At 48.5% G+C, this 11,925-nt stretch overlaps 1 protein-coding gene across 1 annotated transcript; it reads left to right on the top strand.

Annotated features, from left to right (window-relative positions):
* The first annotated feature begins 906 nt into the window (after positions 1-906).
* On the top strand, positions 907-3,845 carry LOC123053841 (protein trichome birefringence-like 10). The gene is made up of 4 exons (XM_044477417.1): positions 907-1,525; positions 1,995-2,390; positions 2,829-2,987; positions 3,132-3,845. Exons 1-4 carry the CDS (start codon positions 1,125-1,127, stop codon positions 3,562-3,564), a joined length of 1,389 nt encoding a protein of 462 aa, XP_044333352.1. The 5' UTR covers positions 907-1,124; the 3' UTR covers positions 3,565-3,845.
* Positions 3,846-11,925: the final 8,080 nt, after the last annotated feature.

Raw genomic sequence — 11,925 nt, 5'->3', positions numbered from 1 at the left:
TGCAGCCGGCCACGAACGCTAGCACCGCCAGCTGCACATCATTCACGCCAGCAACTGGTCCTCGTTGGCGCCGCTTCGATGACAATGCCGGTTCGTCCACGTCCATCGTCGAACTCACCTCCATCGGTGACGGCCAGGTCGCGGATTCCGACAAGGAGGAGTAGGGCATGTAAGACGTCGCCGCCTCGTGTCCCATATGGGTCAGCCTGCGTCCCATGTTCTACTCTTCCTCGCCGGCGACTGCACCTTCACTTCTCGGGGATCGCGACCACTGGACATGGACACAAGGGGAAGAACAAGAACTTGGAGGTTGGATGTTTTTTTGGGCTCATGGCCGCCGGCGAAGATTTAGACTAGATTAAGTTCCGGACACTTTTGTTTAATTAAATATGCCAAAAATATTATGTATTTGGTCTGGTTTAGATAAAACTCATCGGGTTTGCACGAAGTCGTCCGGTTTGTTTAAATCTAGTTTGAAATGTATACGTACATGGTTGGATGACCGTCTTCTGCACGAGTGTCCGTGAAATGGTTCGGACCAGTATGCAGACAAATAATGTGTCCGTTTTAGGCGCCCATGTCGAAGATGCCCTTGTGTAGCAAAATTTAACCGAGAAAGCCATCCACGGTAGGAGAATAGCATATGGAGAAACCAGTTGATGAGAAAAACCCGTGGAGTGAGATCGGCCCGACGGAATGCGATGATAAATACAGAAAAGTAAAAATGGCACAAATTTGGTTAAACGAGGTAATCCCAATCAAGAATGTCAAAACAGAGGATTTTACCTTTTTTGTTTGCAATTGAGATGTGTACATGATTTTTACTCGAAGCTTCAAAATCACGCTTTAAGGGCTGATCAACGACGCCCTTTTTCAGGTAGACCCCACGATCGCGGCGCGTACGCGATACATGGGCCTCGAACGATGATCACACGCATCGCTTGTCGATCGAAGCTAGTCGGGGACACGTATGCTCGATTCCCGTCCCGATCACAACCCAACCTTCCCCCGCTGCATCCTCCATGTCTGTTCTCACAGGCATACGCTTGCGAAAGCTAGCCCGCTGCTCGATCGTCGACGACCTCGACCAGGAAGCGAATTAAGCGCCGGCCGGGCGCGGCGGCATGCTAGGGCCGTCGGTGAAGCGGCTGGCGCGGCTGGCTGCCACGAGGCCGCTGGAGAAGGCCGGGATGGCGCTGGTCCTCGCCGCGACGCTGGCCTCCGCGGCCGCCGCGCTGCTGCTGCTCGCCTGCCCCGCGTCGCCCCGCTGCTCGACGGCCGTCGGGTCCGCCCTGTCGGCGCCCAGGAAGCTCTGGGGCTGCGGGGCCTCCGCGTCGGCGCCCGGTGCGGTGGCGCGGGAGTGCGACTTCTTCGACGGGGAGTGGGTGCGGGACGACAGCTACCCGCTCTACGCGTCCAAGGACTGCCCGTTCCTCGACGGCGGGTTCCGGTGCTCGGAGAACGGCCGCCCCGACGCCTCCTACACCAGATGGCGGTGGCAGCCGTCGTGCTGCGATCTCCCCAGGTCGGTCGGTTGACCCCTTTTCTCGCGCGTCGTCTTTTACAATTTTACTTTTTTTGGAGACATTTTACAGTTTTACTTACTCATTTAGTTACGCACCAGGCCAAATAAAATCAAATTGATTCGGTCGTAAGTTTGTGCCGAAGCAACTCTGTATTGAAACTGAAAGGTTTATAGTCGGTTGATGTTGATAAGTTAAATCTACTCGAGAGATTGTACCACTAATTTTTTTAGAAATGAATTCTAGCACTAGTTATTACTGAGAAGATAAGCTTTGAGCAACGGGACTTCCCTTTGTTTTAGAATAGCAAATGGGCTTCCTGTCACTGCCAATATAACCATGTCTATCTGAATATCTGATGTTTGTGGTTTTGTGCCTAGGGATTATCTGAATATCCACACTTTATTCAAGTATTCTCGCACAACTTACGTCATTTTCTATGTCATAATCTGTATTTCTGTGATTTCTTAGGTTTGATGCTAAGGGTATGCTAGAGAGGCTACGAAACAAAAGAGTAGTATTCGTTGGCGATTCGATTGGAAGGAACCAATGGGAGTCTCTGCTTTGTATGCTCTCTACTGCTGTTCCAGACAAAAGCTCCATCTATGAGATCAATGGCAGACCCATCACAAAGCATGATGGATTCTTCATATTCAAGTTTAAAGACTACAATTGCACCGTCGAGTATTACAGGTCCCCTTTTCTAGTCCCGCAAGGTCATGGACCGGCTGGAGCCCCCAAGTTTGTTAAGAGTACGGTCAGGGTGGATTCCATGGATTGGATGTCTGGCCGGCGTAAGTGGAGGGATGCTGATCTGTTAATCTTCAACTCTGGGCATTGGTGGACAAAAGACAAAACAATTGGATGGTGAGCAAGTTAGCATATATATCTGCATATTTATGTTGGATTATTAATAGCTTTTCCCTGTTTACTGAAACTTATATTCTTTGTTCATTCAAATTAGTTGTTAGCGACACTCTCATCTGGCCCTTTCTATGTACTAGTAGCTATTTTCTTGTTTAGTATGCCTAGAGAAATAACCATCTCCGTGTGATCAAGATTAATTTAATAGTGTCCTCATTAGTTTCACTGTATCTATCACGTTGACAATAACATACCACAGGTTCAATCTGTTATTAATTTCTTTTCTTTTTCTTGCGAGGAAGACTCATTATGGCTCACCTGTGTTTTTTGTGCCGACTGATAAACATTTCTTTGTAATTCTGCTTTTGTTAATCAGAATTGTTAGTTCATCATAATTGCACCCGTCATCTTTCTGAAACCAGGTTTACATTTATACACCAGGGGTGCGTATTTCCAAGAAGGGAATGAGGTGAAGATGGATATGAGCGTCAGCGATGCTTACAGAAGATCAATAAAAACACTGTTCGACTGGCTTCAGAAAAATGTTAATGCAAACAAGACCCAGGCCATCTTCCGTACCTATTCTCCTACGCACTTCAGGTCTGTACCCTAGCAAGACAGCTAGTTTTTTTTTCCTTTGACAACAAACATAGCTAGTTTTAATAAGTTGTTCGTTGTGGCACTTGATTAAATTGCAAAATGATCCTCACTCTCCATGATCGACCACTGTCAATTTTTCTGCAGCGGTGGTGACTGGAATTCTGGAGGGTTTTGTCAGCAAGAGACACTTCCAGACATGACACCGCTCAAATCGCTGGAGCTATGGGCCGACATGCTGAAACCCGTGAGGGATATTCTAGGGAGCCATCACAGGCCCAAGCTGCCTGGGTTGGATATACTGAACGTGACCCGGATGACGGCCCAACGAAAAGACGGCCACCTCTCAGTGTTCAGAAGTCCTTTGAGTTCAAGGCAAGCCCTTACCAACAAGACATCAGAAGTTAAAGAGGTAGAGGATTGCAGCCACTGGTGCCTGCCTGGAGTCCCTGATGTCTGGAACGAGCTTCTCTACGCCCTCTTCATGAAAAGGCAAATCATGTTGGACCAAAATGTCTCCATTTCTGGCTCGAGAACACTGATCACCGATGGACAAAGTACAGGGGATATATCTACCTGATGCTCTCTTGCTGATGTGGAAATTAAAGTCCAGCAGGTCTCATGACAAGGGGTTTCTGTGAATAGGATTCAGGGAGGGCTGCGGCCTCGATTATCAGTGTAAATAGCACAAAACTACCCATGCACCCTTAGTTTCCCGAAAATTGGGAATTTTGCTGACTCAAACGTCGGATCAAAATGATACACCCACAAAGAGTTTATACATGGGCACTTGTAAATAGAGAATGTGATAGACATCATAGCAGTTTATATTGTCAAAATATTTCTCATCATAAAATGGTACTTCATTTTGCCAATCCAAATTTTTTGTATCGCTTTGCAGCCAAAGTTTTAAAATTGTGACTACACGTTACTAGTAAGTCATCTAGTTATGAACGGTACAGTTTCAAAAAAAGTTATGAAGAGTATTTCTCAAAGGCGAGGCCGTACCTTTCATGATCTGAATTATGTGGGGCCCTCGAGTTGCTCAGCCTTAAAAAATTCGCTGCTGCCCCCCTACCCGAGATCCGCCGGATTCAACCCCGACACTAGCCATGTTAGTCCACACGTAAGTCATGATGGCATCACACCCAAGCCAAGATTTGATCTTATTCCACACTCTAGTGGTGTACCAATACTGATGAAGAAGATGGGTTACCGATTCTTGAACATGTTTGCAAAGGGGCTTATTAAACTGCAATTAGGCCAACCCCTACGGTGAAGTCTACCGGTCATCTGAACTCTCTATTGTGGATCACAAACCAAGCGAAGTTTGCACATCAGGGGAGCACAATCCTTTGAAACGATTTTGACCACAAGCATGGCGTTGAGCCCTCAACTCAAATTGCGCCTTGTATGCCAAGGACTTTGTGTATACTCCGTTGGTCGCGAACTTCCATGAGATGCTATCATTGGAACTGGGGCACAAGGGCAATGTCGGCCAACATTTCCCAAAGAGTAGTGAATTCCCTAATGTGGTCAATGGAGATGCCATGGTGGATGTCAATCATGGGGATCCAATAGTTCTTTTGTAACGCTTTTATTGACCGTGCAACCTTTCTTGCGGGAAAGCTCAAAAACCTTGGGTGTCATGTCCCTCGTCCTCCTCCCATGAAGCCATGGAGATTCCAATTTTTTGCATAATTACCATCCCCAACACACTTTAGAGGCGGCCGCACCACCGCAAGCAAGACCCGGTCATCGTCATCACACGGAGACCCCAACCCAATCCAGGGCTTGGAAGGATCAAACCCACTGAAACCAAAGCCAGCGGAGACGAAGGTCCTGAGCTGGTGATCTTAGCTAGATGGTAACAGGATAAAGAGGGACACGCGACGTCTTACCCAGGTTCGGGCCCAGTCGAAGAGGTAAAACCCTACGTCCTGCTTCTGTTGTATTGATGGATGGGGTAAAAAGTACATGATGGTCTACCTCGAGATCATATGTGAATGTCTCTTATCTACTCCCTCCGTTCGGAATTACTTGTCGTAGCAATGGATGTATCTAGACATTTTTTAGTTCTAGATACATCCATTTCTACGACAAGTAATTCGGAACGGAGGGAGTAAAACATATGTTATATTGACTAGCCTGGCCTCGACTTATATAATGTATCAGAGACCTAGGATTTAGAAGAGTCCTCGCCTTGTGCGTCAAGTCTTGTGGAATCTTCCTTATATACGCCATGGGTTGCCCGAAGAGCCCAGTAATTAACTGCCACGGAGGTCCTCGGCCCATCTCTCCTGGCCAGGAGGCGACATGGTGAGTACCCCCTAATGTAGGACACTGTCAGTAGCCCCTGAACCGGTCTTCAAGTTGGGGGCCCTTGTCGGTTCTTCCGACCTATTCTTCGTCTTCGGTCGCGGTCTTGAAATTTGGTTCAACAAATCTTGTCATCTCTGATCTCGAGGATCGCCGAGGTATATCCGTAGAGTTCACATGTCGGACCTCTGAGGAGCCCCTTTAAGTTCTCAGCCTTTATCAAATGTCTTGTTATTTTCTTGCAGTCAATCTCCAGCACCGGACTACCTCCGAAGTAGTGCACCACCTCGGTCTTGAGTTGAAGATGTCGCCCTTGGTGGAAAAAAGTTTTCCGCTGAGCCGACTACAATTTATTCTCTACCGAAATGTATAACTAGTAGCCGTTAAGGTGCGCGCCGGCCTAAAATCCGAGATGCACATGAAGGATAACATAAAACGTTTAATCCAAGTAGCCACTGAGACTTAGGTTGATTCACGAAATTGGCCTGAGGATCAAGTCTTTGCTTGGTAGCATACTTTAGGAAAAGAACGCGGTGTGCCGTAGGCCCCGAAACTCAGGTTGTGTGTGGCTGACCAACCTGAGGATCGTAATCTCCTCACAAACAATTTTGCACTTTGAATTTTCCTCATTGAATCATCAATGTAGTAGCCCCCGAGACTTGGGTTGGGCCCCATGGCCGACCTTAGGATCGTATTTCCTTGGAAACAAGTTCAACCGTCGTGTGCATTTTGTCGACACCGAGGTACAACTTGGCAAGGAAGATGAGGGTTGAAAAAGATTTTCCCGAGCATAACCATTACGCATGACACCTCGATCAAGAGGATGTCCGGCCTCCTGGAAGAAAACCATGCAATAGGTTAAATGTGTCATAAACTCGGGAAACCAAAATACATTCGTAAAAACTTTACGTCTGAATTAAATTAAGTTTCTTGGTGCCAATATAAATTTGGTCTTAAAATTAATTTATGCTTTTGTCGTGCTTTAACATGATACATCCGATGTGTTGGAAATATGCCCTAGAGGCAATAATAAATTGGTTATTATTATATTTCCTTGTTCATGATAATCGTTTATTATCCATGCTAAAATTGTATTGATAGAAAACTTAGATACATGTGTGGATACATAGACAACACCATGTCCCTAGTAAGCCTCTAGTTGACTAGCTCGTTGATCAATAGATGGTTATGGTTTCCTGGCCATGGACATTGGATGTCGTTGATAACGGGATCACATCATTAGGAGAATGATGTGATGGACAAGACCCAATCCTAAGCCTAGCACAAGATCGTGTAGTTCGTTTGCTAAGAGCTTTTCTAATGTCAAGTATCATTTCCTTAGACCATAAGATTGTGCAACTCCCGGATACCGTAGGAATGCTTTGGGTGTACCAAACGTCACAACGTAACTGGGTGGCTATAAAGGTGCACTACAGGTATCTCCGAAAGTGTCTGTTGGGTTGGCACGAATCGAGACTGGGATTTGTCACTCCGTGTAAACGGAGAGGTATCTCTGGGCCCACTCGGTAGGACATCATCATTATGTGCACAAAGTGACCAAGGAGTTGATCACTGGATGATGTGTTACAGAACGAGTAAAGAGACTTGCCGGTAACAAGATTGAACAAGGTATCAGGATACCGACGATCGAATCTCGGGCAAGTACCATACCGGTAGACAAAGGGAATTGTATACGGGATTGATTGAATCCCCGACATCGTGGTTCATCCGATGAGATCATCGTGGAACATGTGGGAACCAACATGGGTATCCAGATCCCGCTGTTGGTTATTGGCCGGAGAACGTCTCGGTCATGTCTGCATGGTTCCCGAACCCGTAGGGTCTACACACTTAAGGTTCGATGACGCTAGGGTTATAGGGAATAGATATACGTGGTTACCGAATGTTGTTCGGAGTCCCGGATGAGATCCCGGACGTCACGAGGAGTTCCGGAATGGTCCGGAGGTAAAGATTTATATATGGGAAGTCCCGTTTTGGCCACCGGAAGAGTTTCGGGCGTCACCGGTAATGTACCGGGACCACCGGAGGGTTCCGGGGGTCCACCGGGAGGGGCCACCAGCACCGAAGGGCCCTATGGGCTGTATGTGGATAGGGACCAGCCCCTTAGTGGGCTGGGCGCCTTCCCTCCCAGGGCCCATGCGCCTGGGGGTTTGGGGGAACCCTAAGGGGAGGCGCCCCCCTTACCTTGGGGGGCAAGGCAACCCCCCTGGCCGCCGCCCCCTCCTCAGATTGGATCTGAGGGGGCCGCCCCCCCTCTCCCTTGCCCCTATATATATGTGGGGGGTGGGAGGGCAGCCGCACCCAAGTTCTGGCGCAGCCCTCCCCCCTCTTCCATGTCCTCCTCCTCTCCCGCGGTGCTTGGCGAAGCCCTGCAGGATTGCCACGCTCCTCCATCACCACCACGCCGTCGTGCTGCTGCTGGACGGAGTCTTCCCCAACCTCTCCCTCTCTCCTTGCTGGATCAAGGCATGGGAGACGTCACCGGGCTGCACGTGTGTTGAACGCGGAGGCGCCGTGGTTCGGCGCTTAGATCGGAATCAACCGCGATCTGAATCGCTATGAGTACGACTCCTTCATCCGCGTTCTTGCAACGCTTCCGCATCACGATCTACAAGGGTATGTAGATGCACTCCCCTTCCCCTCGTTGCTAGATTACTCCATAGATTGATCTTGGTGATGCGTAGAAAATTTTGAATTTCTGCTACGTTCCCCAACACGATGTCTAGGCTTCGAGTGGGCCAGCCTTCGGCTTCAATCTCCTTGCCCCGAAGGCGCATAAAGAGTGGTTCTTAGGCCAATTTAGCAAACTAAACTCGAGTGTCACATAGAGAAGCAAGGCATCCCAGTTAGTTGATCATTCTTCGAGCTGAAAAAAGGAGTACTAAAAAAAGACTTTGCAATGACTAAGAAGAAAACACTTAAAAAACAACACATACTAATTTAAGCGCCCCAGCTAACTTGGGTAAAGAAAGTTGTTTTTAACAAACAACGCTTTTGTTTAACACATATAATGCTTGGACGAACCGAAAAAATATTTTTTTGAAAAACTTTAAGCATGAAAGTGACTTAGCTGGTTTATGTTCTAGGCGTCGATCACGCAGTCCGAGCTTGCGGCGGGACAAGGTCCCAGCCCCCAAGTTGGTCCCGAGGTGGCCGGGTGAAGAGCTCGGCTTGACACAGTGGCTTCATAGCACTGTCGATGAGGTGAAGCAAAGCCTTCAGCCCATTCGAGGTGATGCAGTAGGTCGGCAGGGCGATGCCGAAGTCCCCGGAGTAGGTTGATGAAGCGATGGTGAAGCCACCGGTCCGACGAGGTGACGGAGCAGGTCTGTGAGGTGACATCGGAGCCCCCACGTCATCTGACATGTTGAAATAGGTCAGCGAGGTGGACGCGGCTCGATGAGGCGACGGCGAGGCGATGCCGACGCAGGTTAGAATTTGTGACGCGGTCGATGCCGGCTTGGTGGTGCGGAGATGCCGGCGCTCCCTGCCTGCTCAATCGATGGGGCGCCGATGTGGTCTTGGCGATGTTGAACTCCTAGTCAGCAATCCGAGGTGGAGATGCGATGTGGTTGATGTCGGCTCGATGGAGCGACGACACAGTAGATGTTGGCGTAGGCCAGCATCCGTGGAGCAACAAGGTCGGACCGTTTGACATCGGTGCGGCGATGAAGATCACCTCGGGAAAGTCTTCAAATTTGAAAGCACGTGTTTGAGAACAAAGCACAATACCTTATAAAAAAATCCTCAAAAAAGGATGTCCGGTAAACGTTCATAAAAAAGGATAAACACTGGCCGGATTCGTTTTCGCGTAGAAACCTATTATAGAATTGATGCACTCCTCGGATGGTCGGTGGAGTTTGAACCGTCCGATCGAGCTGAAATTTTGAAGGGTTGTCGACATAGGAATTCCGCAGAACGGTTGGATCTTCCAAAAGATATCTGAGTTGAGTGCTGGACTCTTCGCCCCAAACTCGTGCAAATTCCTGTCCAGATCCGACAGGGCTTCGGTATATCAGCGATTGTCGGAGATTCCTCCATCAAAACGCGATGAAATTTTATAGGGTCGTTGTAGGCTCAGTTCCACACAATTACACCAAAGCAATCGTCAAAGCGATACTCGAGAAGGCGGGGAGAGCCGAAACGAATCTGCTGTCAAGAAACTGCGTGAGGGCAATGTTGACGTTGAGCCCCGGGGCTCCATGGATGCATTTTTTCCATGATCTCGGTTGATATTGAAGTTTATGTTGATGGAGATGCCCACCGATCTCTTACAAATACGACCTGAGCATAGTCCTCAGCCTGGCCGAGGTGGCCAGCCGAGTTGGTGACGAAGATCCGTTCCAGGGCGTAGATCGTACCGGAGCTGTATGGGCCACGATGAGTACTAGAGGGACCTGTATGGGCCACCAATGTCGGGGTTGAATCCGGGGGATCTCGGGTAAGGGGTCCCAAGCTGGTGATCTTGGCTAGATGATAAAAGGACAAAGAGGGAAACGATTTTTTCCCATGTTCGGGCCCGCTCGAAGAGGTAAATCCTAACGTCCTGCTTCTGTTGTATTGATTCTGGATGGGGTACAATGTACATGATGATTTATTCGATTGTACGTGAATGTCTCTTATCTAAAAATTATGTTCTATTGACTAGCCTCACCTCGGTTTATATAGTGTACCAGAGGCCTATGATTTAGAATAGTCCTCATCTTGTGTGACAAGTCTTGTGGAATCTTCCTTGTATACGTCATGGGCTGCCCGAAGAGGCCCAGTAATTAACCGCCGCGGGGGGTCCTTAGCCCAGCACTCCTGGATAGGAGACGACATTGTGGTACCCCGTAGTCCAGGACCCCATCGGCTAGGCTCGGTTAGGGAGTGGTGGACCAGTACCGTTCTCAGAAGATCTTAACATGGTAAGGTGCTCCCTTTTGTTAATGATTCAAAGGATTTTCGTAGGAACTTTGGAGGATTAAAACCCCTAGGTATTTTTTCTATGTTGGTTGTTTGATTCACATGATTGATGTTGGGGAACGTAGTAATTTCAAAAAAATTCTACGCACACGCAAGATCATGGTGATGCATAGCAACGAGAGAGGAGAGTGTTGTCCACGTACCCTCGTAGACCGGCAGCGGAAGCGTTATCACAACGCGGTTGATGTAGTCGTACGTCTTCACGATCCGACCGATCAAGTACCGAACGCACGGCACCTCCGAGTTCTACACACGTTCAGCTCGATGACGTCCCTCGAACTCCGATCCAGCCGAGTGTTGAGGGGGAGTTTCGTCAGCACGACGGCGTGGTGACGATGATGATGTTCCACCGACGCAGGGCTTCGCCTAAGCTCCGCAACGGTATTATCGAGGTGTAATATGGTGGAGGGGGGCACCGCACACGGCTAAGAGATCTCAAGGATCAATTGTTGTGTCTCTGGGGTGCCCCCCTGCCCCCGTATATAAAGGAGCAAGGGGGAGGCAGCCGGCCAAGGAGAGAGGCGCGCCATAGGGGGGAGTCCTACTCCCACCGGGAGTAGGACTCCTCCTTTCCTTGTGGGAGTAGGAGAAGGGAAGGGGAAGGAGAAAGAAGGAAGGGTGCGCCCCCCTTCCCTAGTCCAATTCGGACCAGACCATGGGGAGGGGTGCGGCCACCTTTTGAGGCCTTTCTCTCCTTTCCCGTATGGCCCATTAAGGCCCAATACGAATTCCCGTAACTCTCTGGTACTCCGAAAAATACCCGAATCACTCGGAACCTTTTCGAAGTCCGAATATAGTCGTCCAATATATCGATCTTTACGTCTCGACCATTTCGAGACTCCTCGTCATATCCCCGATCTCATCCGGGACTCCGAACTCCTTCGGTACATCAAAACTCAATAAAACTGTCATCGTAACGTTAAGCGTGCGGACCCTACGGGTTCGAGAACTATGTAGACATGACCGAGACACGTCTCCGGTCAATAACCAATAGCGGGACCTGGATGCCCATATTGGCTCCCACATATTCTACGAAGATCTTTATCGGTCAGACCGCATAACAACATACGTTGTTCCCTTTGTCACCGGTATGTTACTTGCCCGAGATTTGATCGTCGGTATCTCGATACCTAGTTCAATCTCGTTACCGGCAAGTCTCTTTACTCGTTCCGTAACACATCATCCCGCAACTAACTCATTAGTCACAATGCTTGCAAGGCTTATAGTGATGTGCATTACCGAGTGGGCCCAGAGATACCTCTCCGACAATTGGAGTGACAAATCCTAATCTCGAAATACGCCAACCCAACAAGTACCTTTGGAGACACCTGTAGAGCACCTTTATAATCACCCATTTACGTTGTGACGTTTGGTAGCACACAAAGTGTTCCTCCGGTAAACGGGAGTTGCATAATCTCATAGTCATAGGAACATGTATAAGTCATGAAGAAAGCAATAGCAACATACTAAACGATCGAGTGCTAAGCTAACGGAATGGGTCAAGTCAATCACGTCATTCTCCTAATGAGGTGATCTCGTTAATCAAATGACAACTTATGTCTATGGCTAGGAAACATAACCATCTTTGATTAACGAGCTAGTCAAGTAGAGGCATACTAGTGACACTCTGTTTGTC

The sequence above is a fragment of the Triticum aestivum genome, chromosome 2D (assembly GCF_018294505.1).
Source record: "Triticum aestivum cultivar Chinese Spring chromosome 2D, IWGSC CS RefSeq v2.1, whole genome shotgun sequence".
In the NCBI taxonomy this organism is placed as follows: Eukaryota; Viridiplantae; Streptophyta; class Magnoliopsida; order Poales; family Poaceae; genus Triticum; species Triticum aestivum.
Note: the sequence above shows the minus strand (reverse complement) of the source record. Positions and strands in the feature narration are given on the sequence as shown.

Excerpts from the sequence above, each read along its gene's own strand:
- LOC123053841 (XM_044477417.1), top strand. The coding sequence starts at position 1,125 with ATGCTAGGGCCGTCGGTGAAGCGGCTGGCGCGGCTGGCTGCCACGAGG. Across the intron at positions 1,526-1,994 it reads TCGTGCTGCGATCTCCCCAG|GTTTGATGCTAAGGGTATGC; the intron begins GTCGGTCGGTTG and ends GTGATTTCTTAG. Across the intron at positions 2,391-2,828 it reads AAAGACAAAACAATTGGATG|GGGTGCGTATTTCCAAGAAG; the intron begins GTGAGCAAGTTA and ends TTTATACACCAG.